This window comes from Chlamydotis macqueenii, chromosome 7 (genome assembly GCF_036417535.1).
Source record: "Chlamydotis macqueenii isolate bChlMac1 chromosome 7, bChlMac1.mat, whole genome shotgun sequence".
NCBI lineage: Eukaryota > Metazoa > Chordata > Aves > Otidiformes > Otididae > Chlamydotis > Chlamydotis macqueenii.
In genome coordinates this window covers 24,944,884-24,967,520 of record NC_141562.1, presented here as the reverse complement: position 1 = coordinate 24,967,520, position 22,637 = coordinate 24,944,884, and the positions used below count along the sequence as shown (strand labels likewise).

The 22,637-nt window shown below is 41.2% G+C and overlaps 1 protein-coding gene across 6 annotated transcripts in view; it reads right to left on the bottom strand.

Moving 5' to 3' along the window:
• ARMH3 (armadillo like helical domain containing 3) overlaps window positions 1-22,637 on the bottom strand; it is a 125,783-nt gene that overhangs the window by 86,655 nt on the left and 16,491 nt on the right. For all 6 annotated transcript variants that reach the window (XR_015259027.1, XR_015259028.1, XM_086751778.1 and 3 more), the window contains exons 9-19: window positions 20,954-21,010; window positions 19,859-19,902; window positions 18,229-18,289; window positions 17,155-17,201; window positions 16,414-16,489; window positions 13,763-13,856; window positions 8,804-8,905; window positions 4,903-4,961; window positions 3,468-3,533; window positions 2,291-2,360; window positions 823-883 (exon numbers count right to left, since the gene is read on the bottom strand). Coding sequence is in view for 4 of the 6 variants with exons in the window: in XM_086751778.1 (XP_086607904.1) it covers window positions 823-883; window positions 2,291-2,360; window positions 3,468-3,533; window positions 4,903-4,961; window positions 8,804-8,905; window positions 13,763-13,856; window positions 16,414-16,489; window positions 17,155-17,201; window positions 18,229-18,289; window positions 19,859-19,902; window positions 20,954-21,010 (737 nt within the window). In the remaining 2 variants the exon portion in view is untranslated. The remainder of the gene's footprint in view (window positions 1-822; window positions 884-2,290; window positions 2,361-3,467; window positions 3,534-4,902; window positions 4,962-8,803; window positions 8,906-13,762; window positions 13,857-16,413; window positions 16,490-17,154; window positions 17,202-18,228; window positions 18,290-19,858; window positions 19,903-20,953; window positions 21,011-22,637) is intronic.

Below are 22,637 nucleotides of genomic sequence, written 5' to 3'. Positions count from 1 at the left end.
GTAAAATTCCAGTGCCCTACACCCAACTACAACTAACTATGTAGTTGTCATTAAAAAAACCCCACAACATTTCTCACAAGCTCATAATTGAACTGTACAACCCTTGCAAAGGCACCGTAGTTGCAGGGTTATTTGGGCTAAATCAGAACATGTCAAAAAGTTACCTTAAGGGAAAACAGCCTATGTATCTTTATTTCTTCTACAGAATATAGTGCTGTTCAAGCCTGTGGGAAATTCAGTACTGTACAAACAGTCAGAGCAAAGCCAATTATCTGCTTAAATCCTACTTCTTCCCTCCAGGCAAAAGCAGAACAAAGCACTCTAGGGGCCTCCTGGGACACATGGAGCGCTCACGTGTAGCCCTGTCCTCTTCTCCCCTTTTCCCCATTGCTAAGTTTTACCCCTTGCTGCCCAGCAGGCTATTTCAGGCTTAAACCGCTCTCCCACACTTCACACTGCCTTCCAGGCCTTATGTCGGTCATCCTTGGTTTTTCAAAATTGTATTTTCAGTTTCTATATCAAGATTCAGCTTTTGGAAGTAGGGATTCTTGCAATGACTGTGTATTATGAAAGTTCTTTCAGATTGAAAAGCTCTTTGTATTTGATCAAGTAGATTAGGTGGAAATCCATTTCACTTTCAATTTTCTGGCACATAGAGCATTTTAGAAGCAGAAAAAGTTGCTGGAAGAGTTCCTAAAAAGCCATCCTGTTCCCCACCAGCCACAGAGCGGCATTTCAGCTGGAAGATTGCTCTATGACGAGAATTCCATCCAAATTCAAACTTCAAATGAAATCACAACGAGTTACCCCACAGACACTTACACATAGAGATCCATAGGAAATTCTTTCATCATGTGTGTTACAATGAACTCCACCATCAAATCTGACAGAAAAGAAAATGATAAAGTAAGTATTGAGCTAGCTATGGTTAACTTCTAGTAGACAACAATGAGGAAGTCAAAACTATCCCACCTACCTACCTCTACCAGATAATAGTCCTGCTTAGTTGAAAGAAATTTCCCTCTTTTTTTTTTTTTTTTTGGTTTGTTTTAAAGAGAATTAGACATCCTCTAGAATTAAAAAAAAAAACAAACCCTACTGGAAACTGAGGGCACACAACATAACTTGCTTCCCCATATGCCTTCCCCCACTATTAGTCAAATAAAGAATACACCATGAATTCTGATGTTTAGAATTGCTCTCATGTTTCAAGCCTTGTCACTATCGGAAAATTCCATTGAGAAGCATATTTTAAAAAAAAAAAATCATTCTCACCAGAAACCATATACAACCTAGATGTTTAGAAGGAAGACATTGCAGAGAACACCTACTTTTCCCTAAAATAAATTCTGAAGCAAGTAAACCTAGGTAAGGAGTACAGAAATACAATTGAAAGATATAAGTTACTACCGTTCTGCTAATAAACACTAACTGAATCTATGTGTGCTACCTGCCCAACACAACTTCAGTACAAATGCTTAACCCATGCCAGTGGGTACTACTCCTAGGGTACTAAGAGCCCAGCAATATGCCTCAAGAGTCACTAAAAAAAGTCTAGGGAAAAAGTGGATGAAATCTGGTAAGTCTGGAGAGATTCTTCATACAATTGTTGTGTCCTGGCTTCAACAATCACCCATTTGAAAATGCTGGAGTCTGAGGCTGCTTCCATATCATCAGGCTTAAGAGTCATTTAGGGATCCAGACTCCGTCCATTTCTGCACCCGTTTATGCTTTTGGCCTCCACAGTAATAAGTGTCAGAATCTAATTACATGCTGCGTGAAAAGCTTTCAACTGAGCCTCCACATCCACATACAAAACCAGCCTTAGCTACTGACACTCCTGTTTTCTTTTTTTTTCCTCAGAAAAAGCTAAATGCCCAGAAAACACCTTACCCCAACAAACATCTGTTCTTTCTGTAGTTTTGCCATCATCATATGATCTATAAAGTACTTGTGACCAGCTGTTACTACACTCACCTAAAACTCTGCATTTATCAACTGCCCTCCCTATTGCTATTTATTCAGGTAAAGGGGGCCAAGAGGCTTCTGCAAAACTTACTGTAAGTGTACACAGGATTTCTTGCTACAAAGCAGCAATCGTGGATTTAATTTCCCTGTGAGGCAGCCAGGTATAGCAATGGAGGGCTTATTGCTGGGAATATCTTTCCAATAATTGTCCTCCTTGTAAGTCCATCCACCCCTCCCCTTGATCCACAAATCTCATATTTCCATTGCACAACAAAAGATGCTCTGGGAACTACAAGCACACACATTCCCTAACAATACTCACCAAGCACCGCACACACCAGCGGGCGACAGGGCAGGTTCTTGTCTGCTGCTTTTTTCCTATGTCTCATTGGCTTCAAACACACAAAGATAAAAAGAAGTCAGTAGAAGCCTGAAGTGACATTCTGCGTATTACTGTATTTTTCACGCAAATAGTACCATCAGCACAGGCTTCCCCTTGTCTCTCTCTCCAGCTGCTATCTCACCTATATTAATGCTAAAGGCTGTGGCTGGAGCAAAATTGTGCCTGCTTTTCAGCACGCTGGCCACTGGGTTTCTGTTTCTCTAGCTGTGGAAGTGGAGGGCACTGTTACAAAAGTGAGGGGAGGGAAAAAAAAAGGGGAAAAAAAAAAAACACTAACAAAAAAAAAAAAACCCACACAGCAATTCCTCCCCCTTGGTTAACATAATGATTTGCTCCTGACCCAGAAGTCTGATCAGCATTCTTAACAGCATGTGCAGTATTAAACAGCTTCGGTCTTTATTGTAACAGACCAAAAAGGCTAACTGAATGGCAAGTTTGTTTTTGAGTGGGAATGACTACCATCCTTGCAGTATGTTCACTATAAAATGTTTGTTTCTGTCCTGGGCTAGCAATACTTTCAAGTGCTGCTTTGCTGTCAGATGAGATGCCAGTACCACAAAGACAGAATGCATCATGTTTGGATAACCATTCACGTTACTTGTAACTACAGAGCTTCATGAGCCAGACAGGGATACTTCCTCCACAGATACCTACAGGAAGAAGCTCTGGAAAAAATACTTTTCTCCTTGAAAGTGAGTCACCCCATCCAGGATGAAGAATAAGCCAAATCAGAGCACTCAGGGTAACTCCAGATGCCTATTAATGTATCACAAGGACTAGTACTTGCTGAAGACTAAAGCAGAACATTCTCTCTGCTACTGATTGCCTCAGAGACCTCATAATACACAGCTTCTCCCCAGCTACACAGGTCTCTGGATTCACTGACAGGGCAACCAGCTCTTGCTCTTTGAAAGAGTGAGACATTCTGAGAGCGATTTCAAAATCATTCCCCAGCTACTGCACTTCTCACTGTATTTTTCATTGCCTTAGCAATCTAGGTTAGATGTCTGTGACACAGTTTTCAACACACAGGGACTCAAATCCTCTGTATTCTCATCCCAAAGAGAAAACAGACCATCTGGAGGAAAAGACTCACCATTCTGTGTAGGTTTACTCGAAAATTCATGTTGTCATCATGGAGAAAAGCGTTAGCATACTGATCCTATTGAAAAGGGTGAGAAAAGGAGGGAAGACATGAATAGCCAATGAAGTGCCCAACACCTTCCACTTGCCTCTCAAATCACATGCATTTCAGTGTAAAACTCCCAACATACAGCTATAAGGTCAGAAAGCCACCTGTCACCTACTCTTGACCCCACCCCATATCTCCAGTCGCACAAAAATAAACCCCTCCTGATCCCAATTCCACTTCAGCTAAAGTCTGCACTACCACTTGTTTTGTTAGCAATTTATTTTCCATTCTCTTCCTTTGCCCATCCAGATCTGGACTGCACACAACACACTGTCAAGATTTTAACAAGCGCTGTATAACACATGAGGTGGTTCTCCAGCACGCAAGCTCCTGTGACTGTGCGGACAAAGGTTTATATTGGTGTTTTGATGGACCCATCATGCAAGAAGTTACTGCAGTACTAGCAGGCAGGTTTATCAGCTGTCCCACTCCTCAGGGAAAGCTCATTCCAAGACCAGATCTAAACCAAAGTCATTCCTCCAGATAACACACAGCCAGCTTGAGTAATAAATATACCCTCCTTTTAATACCAGAACCAAAACATGCCCTTGCCAAATAGAAACAGAATTTCTTTTCTTGTATTACCTATGCATCCACCCGAAGAACTCAAGTGCCAAAACCATTTAATTTTAAATACTTGAACTGCAGATTATTAGCTTTAAGACTGCACCTGAAGAAGCATTACTTCAGTGTAAGGATTTACACTGGCTATCAACATTGCTGCTTTTTACTATTTGTTAAGGATGAAAGGTCTGTATTTGCAAGCAAGCAAAATGCAAATGCCCTGCAAATTCAATCACAATTCAGGACATCAGTCAAGCCATTAGTATACACTTCACATGAGACAGGACCACGTTCAGCCAGGACTGCTGACATAGCTCTGTCATACTGCTTTCTCACCCTACTACCAGATTTGCTACTTGTCTTGCTTGTAGGGACCTACAAACACACAGCTTCCTTTCAGACTCTTATCCTTCCTAGGCAGATGGGATATGGCATTGTCCATGAACAGCACAGAGCTGAAGCCATTAGCATATTACTTATCTAAAGGCTACACCACAAGGTCACTCAACAGCTAAGAGAGAAAAAGCTTAGGTTTACTCTTTTCTCTTCATCACTGGGAGTTGGCTAACCCAAGACACACAACACAATTTTTAAGTTTCAGGTCAATTTTAACAGTATTACATGAGGTTTATTAGCAAAACGTTAAGTGCCTGAGGTCTTCAATGCTCAGTACCACTGTAGATCTTCAGCTCCTGGTCAAGAGGAGGCAGGGGATGTGCATGCAGATAGAGCCCTATAACACACCATCTGCTGAACAGTGTCACCAAAGACCTACCTCAGCTATGCATGTCAGGATAATCAGACACAGCTTGCCACTGTGCAGCCGGTGCTCATCTGCAAAGAATAAAAAGCAAGTCTTACATGAGCCACACAAGCCTAGCAGTGCTGAAGAGTGAGATAGCTGTTACAGCAGGAAAAAAAGCCCAGCCTTCGAGATTCTTCATACTCCTACTTTGTCTGTGATAGCCAGTGGTTCAACTACTCTCATCAAGCACTCGCCCTCCAGCCTGACCACTAAATCCCACCAATTTTTCACCAGTCTGTGCCAACAGCAAAGTTTCTGATCAGAACCTCCCACAGAACTGTAACTATCCATAGGGCTTCTGTCTCATTCAGTTTTACTTCCACAGATATTCTAAATACTGGGGTTAGTCCACGTCTTTCTGTCACAGCAGAGCTACACTTTTCCCTCTCTTAGACAAGATGGAAAGAAAAAGATCACCTTTGCTGTAGGTTTTGAAACAAGCAGCAAAGCTTTGGTAGAGGCACAGCACAGTGTAGCAAAATGACTCCCAACATTATGCTCCATGTCCTGAATTTTAACCCCAATACTGAGAGACATTACATAGTTTGCTCTGCGCAAAACCATGAAAGAAGGAAGTCTGCAAAGACTTAGCATTTTAAGCTAAAGGAGTTCCACCCTGATCATGTTCCACAACTTGTTATTTCTGTTACACCTTCAAACAGCTTTTGCCCTGAATCACAACTGGAGGGCTGAAAGAGTCACAAATAGAGAGGGATTAAGGCAGAAGAATGCAATTTTTATCTGGATTATTTAAAACTCTTCTCTCTCAATCTTAACTTTGAAATATGAAAAAAAACAAGATACATACAGTCATAGAGTAACTTAGGATAGAAGAGATCTCTGGTCCAATCCTTCCTCAAAGCAGAGTCAGCTAAGATCAGGTTGCTCAAGGCATTGTCAAATCAAGCTCATTTAGAAATCGTTGTTCCAAAAAACAAACCACTCACACCACACAACCCCAAAACCACAAAAACAATCAACAGCCAACCACAACAACAGACCTATAACTAAATTCTGTGGAGCCTTAAAACTGTGCATTCCCAAGACCTCCAACAGCTTCTCTAAGGTATGAGAATACTAAACGTGCATCCCAGGCATCTGCCTTAGAATCAAACTTGGAGGAGATGGAAATTTGAAACAGTCAGACCACTCTCATATAAATCAGAAGACAACATCAGCCAAACTCCTTGCATCTTCACAGGTCACTTCTACAAACATTTTGCTAGTTAGTGCGTATATGGTAATCTACAAAAATCAATAGAACGGGCTTAGCTAACTGTTCTGTCTAGTTCGATGCCTCTTTTGTTTTGTTTTCTTTTCTATGCTGCTGAGGGACAGATATTTACTAACAAGATGTGCCCTGAAGTGTACTGATTTCATCTTGCTGTGCTAAGTAAGATGAAGAGGAATTTTGGAATGAGAGTGTTAAAAGTCTCTACTATGTCTCCTTACCTCAGCTAAAATGTTTAAGTGAAAAGTTTTCTACTCCAGCAAAGCAGGAGAAATGGCTTCAAAGAACTCTGATACACTAAGGCACTGTTATTTTCCAACTGTAAGGCCTCCCTATATATTTTTGTAGGTGCTGCTACCACTTCTTTCTCTGGGGATCATGCCGTAATGCCTGCTGTTTCACACCAAGTACTCTGCCTTCAGCCAATGTGTTGTGAGCATCATGCCATTTTCAGCAGTTATGGGGCAGCCACGCAGGCAGTTACTTGCACAGACACTTCGTACTTTCACAGCATCCTTCATTAGGAACAAAGCAGATCACTTCCTATGGGGAGGTACAGCAGTATGAACCGTTTTGTGCAGATGGGAAAAAATTACGCAGAATTTTTGTTTCTCCCAAGGCAGCTGCCTCTGACTGACACAAGAGAGAAAAGAAGAGGATGATCTAGCAAACACAATCTATTAAATTATGCTCTCTGGGACAGGACCAGAAGAACTGTCTAGTCCTGGATGTGGAACATACCACTCTCCCCTTTAAGTGTCCCCACCTGTCTCACGACACATGGAGTAAATTGGAGTTACGCATTCTTCTTCTCTTGTTGCTATATTCGTGTCACATGCTTGGTCTTACACAAAAATAAAAATGTTAGGCAGGGCCTTACCTATCATCAAAATATAAGGACAAGAATATACCCACTAGAATTAATAAGCACTGGTTCGTAAGGCACGCTTTTTTAAAACGATCCGTCAGCAGAGCTCATTGTCTACCACTACCATGGTGGCAAGGAGATTAAGTCTGTAAGTGACATAAATTTCAAATGTTATACAAGCCAGAACCAAAGTAAAGAAAGAAACATCAACTCCTGTCTCATACCAGAATAAACTCGTCTCTCACTGGCTTGTTTAGTAAGGAATCCTCTCTATCAGATTTCACTCCATCTGAAACTAATCCAGGTTGGCAGCTCCTGAGGCCCTATGCAGACTGTCCATTTTACAGAGTCTAATGAGCGCAGAAGTTAAATTGAAAAACAAAGTTGTTCCATCAGAGACTTGGATAAGCAAGAGAGACCCTAGGAAAAGTAAATGAGAACGATGAGAGAGCTGGTAAGCCCTCCTCATGTGTGCAATCTATAAGAAATGACTGAGCAAAGATTGAGGTGGTTTAACTCAAAGACAAAAGCAAGAGGAAACATGAAAGCAGACTTCAAATACATAAGGGCTGTCAAAAAGAAGAAAGAAATACTCAGTTCTCAGTATCTATCTTGCAGAAGAAAACTAGTAATTAATTTAAATCACAGCAAAGAATTTAGGATGCACATGAAGCTTTCTCACAATAAGGGCAGTTAAACACTGGAATGGATAGTCTAAAAATGATGCTCCATTATCAGACTGTCTTTATCCAATCTTTTAGCAACATCTCTGAGAAAAGATACAGGTAAATCTGATTCTGGCTTGGTTTTGAGGGTGTGCTAGATATTTTCATGAAGTCTCTTTTGGTCCTAATTTCAATTATCCACTTTTTCCTCAACTAGCTTGCACATCGAACAATAACAAGACAGCCAGGTACAACTTCACTGCAAGCTACTAGGCACAAGGAAGCTCTCCCGCCTGCTCCTTTACACAGTGCCAAGCCCTCAAGGTCAATAATCGATGTATCATAGCTCTGCAGCTATCTCCCTATTTTTGTTCAGTTGTCACATCTAACTGAATAGCGAAAGTTGGTAATGGGCTGAAATAGGATACAAAGATCACTTGTTATGTTCACACTATGGTCCCGCCCATACAACCACTGGGAAAAAACAGCACCCTCGAGTACGCTGAGCAGCAGATGAAGCAATACTTCAACCCCAGTAAGCTGAAATTAACCCCCACAAAACTATCAGGAGAAACAAAAAGCACAAAATGGAAATACGTCTTGTCAAGCAAATTACTGCTAGTACAGTGTAAGTCACTGTCGTCGTCTTTAGAATTAAAGAGCTGCCTGTTTAACCAGGAAGTACCAAAGGACAAAAGAAACATTTCCTCCTAATGCTGAGCTTTGTCTCCCCTGTCAGCTTGTAAATGTTCTTAAAAATACAGTATGCTGGTACATGACTTCCCCTCTCTGACAGACAGTCGGGAATCAGATATGCTCACACCTCCTGCATGGGGACAGCCATGGTTATTAGGTGCTGTTGTTATTATTATTACATTATTTCCATATTTGACTCCTCTCCTGCCACCATTAGGTCTCTCTTACTCTCATAGCTCTTATCTGGCCATAAGAAATCACTTCATTTTCTGAAAAGGTGGAACCTTCAGTCCTCTAAAGGGACTCCAGTTAACTTCTATTTCTGGAGTCACTAGACACGTTCTTATGCCCTCCTGACTTCAAGAAGCACTGCTTGCTGCATCCACAGCTGCATCAGCAGAATTTACTTACCCTTTGTGTCCTGCATCACAATCGAGCTGTACTTCAAGAAGGTTATCAGCAGGTTGCTAGTTTGCACATCAGCATCCAAAGGCAGCTCTGCAGAGCTTATAACTGGAACAAAGCAGATAAGGCACATTTACCCTCTACAAGTACAAGAGAGAACTACACAGAGAATCAAGTCACAGACTCACAGACCAGGGATACAATCAGCTTATTTGCAGGGTCACCAGACCTCCTCCTCCTTCGTGACCACACAGCAAAGACTTTGTTTTGAAAACTGGTACCACTCCTGCTCTAGATATAGGTTGTAGCACCCAGCAAAGCGATATCCTTCTCCGTCCTGCCCACCAACCCCCCAAAGGGAGATCAGCCTGCTGTTCTAGCACTCATTAACATTCCCAACCTAGGGAGCTCAAGATATTCTCACCAATATCCAATTAATTCTTACAACGAACACAGCTAATCAGCTTGGAAAGAGATACACCCAGCAAAGACCCTTCTCAGCTTCAGCAGTTTTGGAATTTCAATTCCAAAAGGTCCACATCAATTCCATTCTTCCTGCCCAACAACAGCCTCTCTTGCAGAAGCAACACACAAGACTGCAGTGTAACAATTATTGCATGACCAAAATGGTAGAAAAGAGCAGTTTTACAAAAACCAAGAAGCAGAAGCAATCATAGCTTCTGCTAGAGAAATCACAAAACGACAGGGACCCAAAACGTACTTTCAACACCTGCAGCAGGTTCTTTGGCATTTCTCTAGGATATCCTTCTTGTTACCACCAGCTGCACTTTTGACACCTTAAGGCTGGACATCATCTGCCTTAGACCTTAGAAGCAGCAATCTCAATTACTCAGCTAATTGCACAACACGCCTTCCGCTCGCTCCCCATGTACCATTTGAAGCACAGAGTTTACGAGCTGTTAAACCTCTGTCATGTGACTCAGCCACATTTTTACCGATGGCTGAGCCTGAGCTGGCTGCAAGGGCCATTCTCAGCCTCCCCATTCAGAAATGCTTTGTGAGAAATACTGCAGGGGGAGGGAAGATAATTTGGAAAAAAACAGCACGCGTTTACCTGCGGATCCTGCCAGGTAAGTGTGATATCGTTTATGACAAATTAGCTCAGACAAAAAAAAAACAAACAAAAACACAAACCAAAATGGATGGAGCTTATCTAGGAATACTTCAATAAAGCATTTAATACAGTTCTATATGAAAAATTAAGAGTTAAGCAGATAGGTGGGAACCAATACAGAACTTTATATCAAAGATCTGGCAATTGGAGAAACTATTTGTCTGGGAAGAAGCTACTACTTTAATTCCTTAGATGTCAGTTTAGGGAATAGTTTTCTTTTCTGTGAGTCACCTTAGCAGAAGAAACAGTTGTTTACTAATGAATCTGCTAATGGAAAAAAGTTGGGATAGATAAACATAGAGGAATATCAGACTGCTCACAAAGAACGCGATAAAAACATGGACCAGATAATAAATACAAGATGAAATTCAATAGTACAAGCCATAAGGTCAGGAATTCAGGGATTTATTTCCATGGCAAGCTGAGAGCTCATCAGCTGTAAATTAAATGCTGTGATACCATGGTACACTATCAGATCACCAGATGATGAGCTACCAACACAAAGCACTGAAGAGTAAGCATGGTCCTACTACATATCCAGAAACGCATTTCCAGCAGAGAGAGGAACACAGTAACACCCTACACAAGGTGCTGGTGAGACCTTGTCTCGAACACTGTGCATAATTATGCTGATTCCATGTTAAAAGAGCATGAACTCGCACTTGAACAACTTTAGAGAAAGGCTAGTAGGTTGATCAGAGGAACAGAGTGCCCTTCTTATGACACAGCAAAATACACAGCTGAGTAACCCAATGCATGAAAAAGAGCTATCTGTGTTCTAAAGCAAGGTTAACATAAGGATAAACAGGTACAAACTGACAACAAGGGTAGGTTGGAAAGTTGAAAATGTTCAAATTTTCAAAAGGACAAGATGCTGAAACCGCCTCCCAACAGGAATTACTGGGAAACAAATTTAACAAACTAAGACAGAGCTGGATAAATTGAAGGGATTCTGTGACGATGTGCCTGCAAGCACAAGGCACTAGACTCAAGGAGTCAAGGGGATCTTTTCCTACGTGCCTATCCTGATATGACAATATTAGTACCGTTCTGGCTGCCTAGGAGTTCAAACTCGCAGGTTTTCACATGCAGGCGGCCATCGGTGGCTTCAGTTCCAGCTGCCAGAAGGCCCTCTCTTTCCCCAAGCTATAAAGATAACATAAGATAGGGCTCTCTTTGCACTGGAAAGCGATCTGCAGACCACTAGGACACACATCTTAAGAACTGTATCAAGTCTTTTTCATCTATCCTCAGGAACGCTCAAGCCTTTTTTTCATTCTCAAGGAAAGAAAAGGGTATTTATGATGAGACTGGACCTCGCAAGAAGTTAGGAATTGCTCACATCTAATTTTTGGATGGCTAGGTTTGGGGCTCTGAGGGGAAGTGATTTGATCCTGTACGCAAGCGTATTTTGGGTTCAGAGAAAAGTCTGCTTTAACAAACAATGCCTTTCATAATTCAAGCGTTACATCTCATAATGTTGTAACGAGGCATGTAAGGTTAATTACCCCTGGAACGGGGGCAAGCACAGGCACAGAAGGATGAAGGATACGAACCAAGAGTAAAATGCAGGATTCTTTAAACTGAGCACTGAGAGGCCCAGAGCACAGCAGAGGTTCTCATGGAGCTCAGGATTACACAGTCACCTTGAATACAAAATTGTAGCCCTTGGAAACAAAAGGCCAAATTGATCAATGTAACCTCACCGTTCAAAATACATCAAAGAAATAATGGGGCTTTTAGCTTCTAAAGGCTGCGTATCCTCAAGCGCGAGCTCTTCAGTCCATTCAGTCTTGAAGCTCTGGGGCTCCTGACACGCTGCTAATGTGCCCAGTCTGTTGGCAAAGTCTACGCAATGAGACTGGAAGCTTTTTCACCCCCAATATTATTAATAGCTCAAAGATTTAGCTAAAAGTCTGAAAAAAAATGTATTTATATCCCCAGTGGGTCCTTCCGGAGCTGTTAGAATGAAAGCAGTGAATGAATATTTAACAACAGTAAGCAAACTGACATTTAGATAACTATGGTGACAGGCACACTTGATTTACATATTATGGATCAACAGTTTCTAGCAAAAGTCTCATTAAAAAAAAAAAAAAAAAAAAAACACCACCAAAAAAACCCCCACACCAAAGAAATCACTCTGAAGAATACATGACTGCTTATCCTAGGTCGGGTACAGACCCTGATTTTTTTAACACACATTTTGAAACTTTAAAACGTCTTAATTCACACTGTAGGCTAGAGAAATTTCAAACCAGAATATGAAGCCATTTTTAATCCTAGTCAGCATTAAAAAAAAAAAAGTACCCAAAACCCATAGATGATTTCTACATGTCGCTCTAACTTGAAAATAGTTCAATCACACTTTTTTTTTTTTAAATGCAGGAAAAAGAAGAAAGCAATCTTTCATTCCAAAGTCAAAAAGCCTCTTGCTGTCTTTCAGCCATAGGCAAATTTTACAGCTGAGTAGCAAGACCTTAGAAAATGAGGAAAATTCTGACATACCTTTAAAATAACAGCAATACTAAAGCACCACCAAACTAAACCAAGCCAAGGTCCTCAAAAAAAAAAAAAAATTCACTGAGAGTAGGGATCAGTAAGGTGACAGCAAATAGAAATAAAGAATGCTTCTCAATGTAATTGCTGCACGCTAAAATCAGCTCCTCTCCTTAAACTTAGCAACCTTACAAGCAGCAAGAAGTCGCAAGCTTCGCAAGATCACTGAAGAGCAGGAAAGCAGGATGCCGAAAGCAGGATGGAGGTTTTGTTTTGCTTTTGTTTTTCGGTAAATTAAAAAAAAAAGAGAGTGCAAGCAAGCTGTAGATGTAGGTAAGCATAAATTCTGTCAGTTGTATAATATGGTGTGTGGGTGGATACACTTGCAACGAACACATTGAACAGAAGCCCACAAAACGCCCGTCCCCCTACATTTTACGTTACACGCATACGGAGACTTAAGACATAGGGGGCTTTTTAAGTGAAGCTGTTGATATCCATGGTAACCAGACAGAATTCATCCACAAGGAGGATCATCCTTAACCAGGATATCAAGTGACCTGAATAGGTATATAACTGAGTAACCCAGGCTGCTTTTCCCCAGAAATATTTCCAAACCGTGCTCTATTCAAACTGACTCTGTTCCTTCATTAAGCACTTTATTCAGATCTAGAAGATGCCACTAAAACAGGCAACAACAGCCATTTGACTTCCTCTTAAACTCGGCTATATCTATCCATACCTTAAACAAAGAGTTTTATTTTAGATTATTTCAAAGCATATTTATGTGGACATGTAACATCTCATTTAGAAGAAAGATCTCAGGGCAAGCATTGATTTACAAAGCCTATCAGAGAAAATGCAACAAGAGGGAAGAATATCTCTGCACCCAGGTTGGATTCAAATCCCAATTAATTCAAAGCTGGGGACAAGTGCATTAACGACAAGCACGAATTCACTGTGATTCTCTGTAAATCTGCTCCAATGACAAATAATCCCAGGCAAAGAACCTGACACTAGAAATATTCCTAAATAAAAGCCTACATAGAACAACTAATGGGCTGGTGTATCTTCACGCAGATACTAGGACAGGACTGTTTTCAGAAGGAATGTCAGCATAATTTCATTGAGCAATATTCAAGGCAAAACAGAAATTAATTTAAGTCAAAGAATCTTGGTCATGTTTAGTAAGGCAAGTCGCTCCAGGAAGAGCACCAGGTTACATCTGCTCCAGACAGACCTCATTAGTTGCCATCTTGTGAAAAAGCTTTGCTAGATATTTTACAGTTATTTTAAATTGTTTTTCCCCAGGAGATCATTACATTTCTTACCATCTGAAGAAGGTGGAGTGGTTCCAAGTGGAGTCACAGGTGTCGTTGGAATTGGGCTTGTTGGTGTTGTCATCAGCCCCATTTCCGGATGGCTCTAGCAGAAGACACAAAGGCCCAGACATACAGAGGTCAATAGCTTCCCTAGGCACCAGTCATACAGATCACTACTTGCACTGCTCCACGATCTCGCACACTAGATATGACTCATGAAGTCTCAAGAAACTTCAGCTTCTCTTCCAAAAAGCAAGGCTATGGTTCCTGACCTTGAATGTCCAACAATCAAACTGCATATCAATTTCTTTACTCCACAAAACATAAAAACAGATCAGAAAGTGGTGGCTGTCCCCAGCAGACAGATAACGTGCCCTTCCCCAGCATAGAATGGGAAAGGGTATGCAGAAGTCTACAGTGTTTATAGCTCCCATTCATTCTTTCTCTGTCTTACTATAAAGCCCAGGCACTGCAGGAAAAGAGTGCATAACATAAATAAGACTATCATTATCGATCTTCTCAGCTTCCATCAGTCGGTTACTCTCCTCATTTCATCTTTGCTAATAGTTGCCTGCCTAATTACCACTTTGACTTTACTCTTTGTAAGCTTCCAGATCTATCCACACTGGTGAGACTGTAAGCAACCTGCCATGCCATTTTAAGACTGGCTGCCAGGCAAAGCATCCATTTCATAGGGCAAATTTTACATAAATGTATCATCCATCTTAATATATCATGACAATTTCAAAATACAAGAAAGGGATACAGAACTGCTGATTTGACATTAGTTCCGTGGGATTTTTCACAAGTGGATATCCTCCACATGTCTTTGAATATCTCATTTTATGAGCAACTACAAATGTATGTATTTTATGAGAAGCACAGACATCGTTACTACAATTCCAAGACACTTTCACATCATTACAGGTACTGATTTAAACTTTAACATACTATTTTCCATTGATAATCTTACATAAAACAGGTTTGCTTCCAAAGATTTTGCTATGGTGTTTACCTTTCTTCTCCCCAAACACCAACCGTCAGTTGAGAGATAACAGTGCCACCTAGCAGCAAAAACTGAGGACCAACAAGCTGGTAAATACCAAAACCTCAACACTTCAGGCATCAACACAATGGTGTCCCTGCTCTTCCTACGTACCCAGACAGCAGCAGGTAGTCATTCACACAGTCTCTAGCAACAGACACCAACTTAGACAAGAGCATTCATCAGTTTTTAGAAGGTTTTTTTCCAAAGGACAGCACGACCTACCTTGTCCTCCCTTAAATGAAGGATTACAATCCACCCAAGAACATTAGGCCTCCACTTCAGTTAAACCCACTGATCAACAGTCACTTCAGGTACCACTTTCACAAATAACTAGTTTATCCTTCTATTTTTCATTTACAAGCTTTTACTCTAGGTGCTCTTTTCCTGCTCTATTCTCTTCCCTGCCAAATGCCCATCTTCCCTCAGGAATATCTTGACCATAGAAAGACCTGAGTTGGTATTACATAGAACTGAAAGAGCAGAAACGTGTCACAGGTGGTAGGAATGAATAACCTGGGAAGAGAGAGGCAGGGAGCCTCAGCAAATTAACCACCCGTGGAAGAGAAGCTTTCTTCAGAGGAAGCAGATCTGCCTAACAGACCTCTTCCATCACCACTACTGTCAGAAGTTCCCAAAGTTCTCCTCGGTCATGCCAAGTGTCTAGCCTGTGATGTATGGCTGCACTCTGAGGACCTGAAATAACTGGATAAAGGTGTTAACTGTTTTGTTGATATCATTTTTCTCACAGATTACCAGCAGCACTTACAAACTAAAATTAAGAGTCTAAACCTGAAGGTTTTCCTAAAGACATCAGGCTAGCCTTCCAGCCAGCCACAGCACGATCACCAGATCAGACTCATTATCTGTCTCCCAGCAACAACCACCTTTGCAAACTCACACAGTGTTCAGAAAGGCATCCAGAGAGTTGTGATCAGAGGTATGGAGCAGCTTAATGCTTCTCATAAGGCTGCCATAGCTGTTTCTTCACCATAAACAGCACAAGGAGGAGTGCTACGCTCCAGTGACAGTCTCCCAAGCAAAAGGGGTTGGGGTCTCCAAGGAAGTTTGAACACAAAACAGTATTTGAAACAACAGCCACCACATATCAATCAGTCCCTCTGCGAAGGACACCCAAGCAGACAACAACATGCAGTCTGTGCACACCCAGACAGCACAATTCATCTAACTTCAGAGCTGGATCAGCCTCTTTTCCTCAACCCTAACTTAACAAGGGCGTGAACTGCTCTGACAGCTGCAGCAATCTTATCCCTACCAGTCCAATCACTCCATGCTCCCCTAAAGATAGTATCATCAGGGAGCAGAAGGCACTCCACGCAGCCCTTTCCATTCAGTGGGGAAAAATGGCTCACTCAAACATGAGCTGTGCCCTCAAAACCTTACTCATTTTCTGGCAAGGTAGGAAGCATTTCCTAAAAGTATAAAAAACCCAGGCTCTGGCCTGCTTCTTATCTTTCATGCTCATCTACACCTATGACAAGTATGCAGGGGGAAAAAAAAGAAAACTTATCTTTTCACCAATTCCATTTCTGACTCTCTAATTTCAAAAGACACCCACTACAGAGAAATGGGCAAACATTGCACTGAAACTCACTTGTGCCAGAACTGTGATGAAATTCCGGTTTAGATGAACAGCTTCATAGAGGGCCAGAAGTATTGCTTCATTCGTTCTGTGGAAAGGATACAGACAACAGTTAATTAAAGGCTAACACCAGATGAGAATCCCAACAGCAAAGTTTTTCAGAAGCACAGCCCATCTGAAAGAAGGAAATTTTTTTCAATTGTATAAAACTCTGCCTCTGTAATCCAGTTGTTCTTCCAATTATTAATAGTACTTAGCAATCCATAAAAATAGCTATTCTTAGAGCTCAACTACATTCTTTGTTCTCTTCCTGCTGAACGTCTCCCTTATTGCTCAAAGAGTATTTTCCCTTTAAAGTTGTTTCTTTTAAGGGTAGAGGTTCCTACAGACACCACAAACCCTCATATTTATCACTTGCTCCCTTGATTTAGAAAATATTTTGTTGGGGACAAGGGTGCACTTCCCATCTGCCACCTCCAACATGCCTATTATATGGTAAAAATGCCTCATAAAAACCACTGGGTTTTTTCTATACACTTCCTTACAAGCAATTCTGCTGTGGCTCCTCCTCCTGCACCCTTCTCACTTAAGTGAGAATCCATTGTTCACAGGGGTGTGGTACCATTTCATTTACAAGAGAACTTGTCTTTCTACTTTGCTTTGCTACATTAGAACAGCTCCATGATGGAGCAGATGAAGTTGACCTGTGTGGTGAGCTGCCATTCATTGTGTAACCAACATCTGTGCACTTACTGGACGGAGATCTTCTCATCAGCATCTGCTATGAACATGCTGCCCACCTATGGAAAGAAACAGTATTGCACAGGAGGAACTTGTGAAAGCTATTAGACAACAGAGTCAACATGGATTTAACCAAATCAGAAGTGCCCTGGGATAGGTGTTCTCATCCAAGGCACACATGCAATTTTCTAACACTAGTAAAATACAAACAGGAAACAGGACGACCATCTACAAACACATTTTATTTCGCACTGCTGTCACTGACGAAGGCTTCACTTGTCAAATCACAAAAAAAACAAACAAACAAACAAACCAAACAAAAAAAGGACTGTATCTTGAATTCCAACCTGGATTAGTCTAAGATTCTGTAAGAGGACAACAGAGATTATTTCCTATCTGCTTGCCCCAAAGCGGTAGCAGTTTTACCCACATCACTCCTGTGGGAAGTTACAGGAAATTTTCCTGTCAGTTAGATTTCAGACTACAGTTAAATCTGAGACTAAAGCAAAGCCAAACTGAACAAAGGGAACAGTGGATACTCTTTCCAAGGAAGAAATTCACAATAGCCTTTGGAGGGTACCCCTCTGAAAACACAGACGCTGCCCACTGCAGAAGCCAAGCTTAATTCATAGTTGCAGTGCACCCAGGCTTGAGAAACAAGACAGTAAAGAAACAAATCTCTAAGGCTAGTGACAGACTAGACTTTGCCACAGAAGTATTCAGCTTCTCTGTTTTAGGCTGCATCAGCAGAGCAGCAACTTGTTTTTAAAAATAAGTAGCTGTTTAAAAGGATCAAACAAGTAATTGTGGTTTTTAAAATAAAGTCAACTAAAATGAAGAAGATGAAGGAAAACAATTTCAACGCCAGAATAAAAATCTCAGCCTTTGAAAGAGCTTTCCCAAGCCAGACAGCAACACATTCCTCAGAACACAGCCATTTCAGTTGTACTTGGTTTGGACTGGATCAATGCATGTCCTCCTCCAGAACTCAGATCCCAAACTCCCAGTTTTTGGAAACACCCTCCTGCTGAACTTCCATGAAGGCACTTATTTTAAAGAATAGAAAGACATTGCTTCCTTGCTTACCATATTAGTTAGGGCCGAGAAGAAACCACTCTGGTGCTCCTCTTCCTTATCTTTGTATTGCCTGAACAAAAAGGAATAAGGGTGAAGCTTCAGGGTTAGAAATGGAACTAGGGTTATTTTATCTAAATCCCCACGAGACAGTCTTATCTGATAAGGACACAGGATGGAGAAATCTTAAGCATACACAGGCCCTTTCGAAGAACTCACAAAAAGATATGCAAAGGGTATCAAAATATTTGTGAATTGTGTAGAGTTGAAGTGGGGTTGCTGAAAGATGTGAGAACGAACAATGCCTGTGCTGTTATAGGGGATACGATCCAGTCTGGGCTAACACTGAATGAAAAGGCCCAAGTGACTTAGGTAATTTTGTCCTGCACTGGCAAAATAGTCATGAACCACATGAACACACACAGTCAGTAACCACAGAACAGTTTAATTTCAATCATCAGTCGCTACAGACTAAACCAGAGTCAATCACCCTATGGCCAGCAAAAACCACAAAGACCATTATGGTTCATGGCCTGATCCTGCCCGATCCCACGTTCCTGGAGTAAGCGAAGGGACTGGCACTGGAGTAACTGAAGTCAACAAATAGGTTGGGTACCTCAGATTTAAGCTAAGTTGCTTCATCTGGCATTCAAATGGATTAGCAAAGTGCACATGGCCATTTATTGTGTCTTTCATATAGGAATCTGATCACATACAATGGAACATGCAAAGAAAATAATTTAAATTTTTGGGGAACGAGGAAAGAAAGAGCTAAGCAAAAGAGGCTGCAATCTGAGACAGCTTCATTTGTCAGAATGAAGTAAGTTGTCTGGGTGAGGTTTTTTCTGCTTTACTCTAATAATTTACTGTTAAATACATTTCCATGATTTGCTGATTTTGCAAGTTATCCACACATCTATAATATCAGACCTTCAAAGGAATTAAAACATTTTTTGAGATACCTTGAGAATCCCACTGCACAAAAAAAAAAAAAAAAAGCCTTGGGTTGATCAGGTGAAATTGCTGTAAGTTTCAATTTTTTTCTGAAGCACTTTCTTCTTAGGAAAACTTACACGTTTCATGCTGTTGCTTACAAAGCAGAGACTGGAAACATGCCACCCCTACTGCTGGCTTTCTGAATCTTTCAGAAGCAGTTAATGCTTTCCACCATTTGCAAGAGCAAACATTCCCTAATCATCTCTGATCTGGCACGTGGATAGTCCTGCCTACATCTGTTCAGTTTAGATCGCATTTCAGTTAAATCAATTTTCTAATAGAAAAGTACCAGCAAATCATTTACCTTTTCACCTGGGACTAAGATTTTACACACGGTTCATGCAGAGGTAAAATCCATTATAGTAAAAACATACAATAGATATCTTCCCTACAGGAAGGTCTCTCCTGAAGCACATCAGCACAGCTGGTACAGATGCATTTACTCTTGCAATGACAGCAACAACTGAACCAAAGTACCTCAAAACATAAGACTATTCCCTGCCTCTCCAGGTGCATCAGGGCTGTTAGGTGATAAATAAGTGCTTTAACACAAAAAAAAAAAAAAAACCAAAACAAAACAAAAAAAGTTTGTGGAAATGTGCAGCAACTATCATGCATTGAAAAACAAGAGAAAATTAGGTGGTACCTGTTATATTCCGATAAAGCTTGGGCAATTACAAGTCCCATTCCCTGAAAAAAAAAAAAAAAAGCATTAAAAAAATCTTTACATTACAAATCTCGATGCAGGAAATCACAAACCAAACACACATAGCAGTCATGGCCCCCCAAGATAACCTAGCATGCTATGAAGACTTTCCCCTGAAACTGTTTGAACTATTAAGACATGCTATGATACAACAAAAATATTGTCCAAAAATCAAGACACCAAAATTTAAAGTTTAATATCTAATTACTAAGTTAAACAGAGAACATTTACTCTCCTTGGACCTCCAAGCAGAGCTTACTCACTCAAGAAGCCTCAATAAAGCAGCAAGAACTTCAGAAGGAAGCCAGTGTCAGAGAAAAGACATCCAAAAGTTCCAAACAAAGGCCAGAAACACTAGTAACCTTTTCACTTCTTGCAATCAGCCTCCACCATTCCATAGCAACTGATCATCTTTTCTGTCAAGCTAATTTAATTAACTCAGAATAATGGTTCTCACCCTTTAGTTAGCATGGAGCCTGCTTTTTACCTCACACCTAAAGAACAGCTTCTAAGTCCAGATCTGACATAGCTCATAGAGTGCTGCCATTTTCTGCCCACGCTTGGATATAAAACTTCAGCAGTGGCTACAAGCCAAAATATGTTGCAGGACTCTTGACTCAGGTACAAGCTTCCACTGGGCTACAAGAATTGTCTCATGGACTGGTAAAATCGGATGACACAACACTGGAAATGAGATTTTCTTGGGCATAAACTATCTTGTGCCTTTTTCACACGACAGCAAATAGCGTATAGATAGTTCACAAACATATAATGGATGAACTTCAGCATGTTCCTTCCTACCTCACTTTTTAACCACTCCCACCATTTAACTGGTGATCATACTGCCCAAATCGTGAGCTGCCTAACCTACTGCAAGAGTGCAGTTAGGGCAGAAACTCACTCCACTGGTGTTCTTTACAGTAGCACTGCTCCCAGACCACCTTTCTACCAGACACAATGATTGCATTCATTACACTAACATCATACATGAAAGAGCATCCCCAATAGCGCAGAAGAATCAAGTCAAATACTCACATTGAGTGTGGCCTCATCATCGACGATGGAGAGCTTCACAATGTAGGGATTCACTGACTGCTCAGGGTTGGGGGAGAAGGAAGAAAGAAAATTGGTTTAAAGTTCAGCCTTCAGGAAAAAAAACCCACTATTATCTTTCGAAGCTTATCCAACCACCTGGGAAGAATCTCTCTTCTGTCCCACAAAGCAGAATATACACAAAGAAAAGGAGTCACAGCACATGCTAAGGCTGCTATGCCTGGGACACCTTTTTACTGGCTCAGTGAGGCAGTCTCCTGATTTTATTGAGAAGGGAGGGAGTTTCTGCTCCTCCACTAACTCATCTGCCAATCTGGAAAGTGGAGCAGGTGTCCTGCAAGCCTGTTATCTGTGACATGCACGCTGTTATGCGGCGGGAACAAGCAGTGAACCCAGGACTGAACATTAGCAGTCTGATATCTCCCTTCTGCAACACCTTGCAAAGATTGCTTAAAGGAGAGAGGACCCAGGAAGGCATGACAATGTTATAGTCTCCTCTGCTGCTGGGTTAGAGCTCAACACTTTAACAGTTTACATCACTGACAGCTAGAAGTCTCTGGAGAATACAAATTCACTGAACTTAGCTGAACAAAGCACACAAACTCAATCTACAAAGATAAGTCCTAATAATTTAGGAAGCATTTCAGATTAGCAATGTACATTTGTTTTTCCTGGTTTATATGTGCCAGTGCAAAACTAACAAAGTTTATTTCGAACAGGACAGACAAGAAAAGGCTCTATCTGTAGTAAGTCCAAAGTGGATGGGAAGAACAAAACACAAAGCATGCATCAGATGCAGGCCTGCAAGTTAGAATTATCCAACTGATTTGCCCATGGCTTGACAGCAAGTTAAGAAGAAGGCTGACCAGAAAACATCACTCTCACAATTATTTGGTGCTTTGGGAGGATGATCAGGCTTCCTTTTTGGTTCAGAAAAGAAACTGATCAGGACAAACCAAAGCTCACCCAGTCTGTTAGCTCACCTTCAGCAGTATGCAGCCCCGTTTGCTGTCTCAGAAAAACAGAAAACTCACACAGAACCCATCTGTGCACAAAGCATGCAAAGATATTTCCTTGAGGCTGGAGTAGAGGCTCCTACTGAGTGACAATATATGGTTTTCTCTGTACAACCATGCCCCCTCTTCTGAAATTAAATTTAGTCAGTGTCAGTAAAGCAGAAGCAAGTTTCACAAATTCGTAATTAAATACAGATTAAAATCCATCCTTGCAAACATATCTTAGTTTTGCCAATTTCAGTCATTCTCTTGCTTTCCTTATACAACAAGGAGAAATTCTCCAGACCACAGCTCATGCACAGAAGAGAGCCCAGCTTGTGACACACGACCAATAAAAGTGACGGGGCTTTTCCAGGCAATGGGCAGCAGTTGTACAAGCATCCCTAAGCCCAGCCCATACTCCCTGCCTGCTTTCCCATTCTAATTCTGCTGTTTCAGAGTTCAGTTCTCCTCTCATTGGGAGTCACAGCAAAAGTTTTAAATTATGTCTGCCACTCCACAACATGCAGAAACATGCAACAGCCTTGAGAAGTGTTTGACAAGCACTTTGAAAACTTCAGTGTGTCAGTGAAGCACTTACACAAACTAAGACACAGCTTCTGCCTCCACCTGCCTCCAGAAGGAACTCAAAAATACAATTCTTAGCTCTT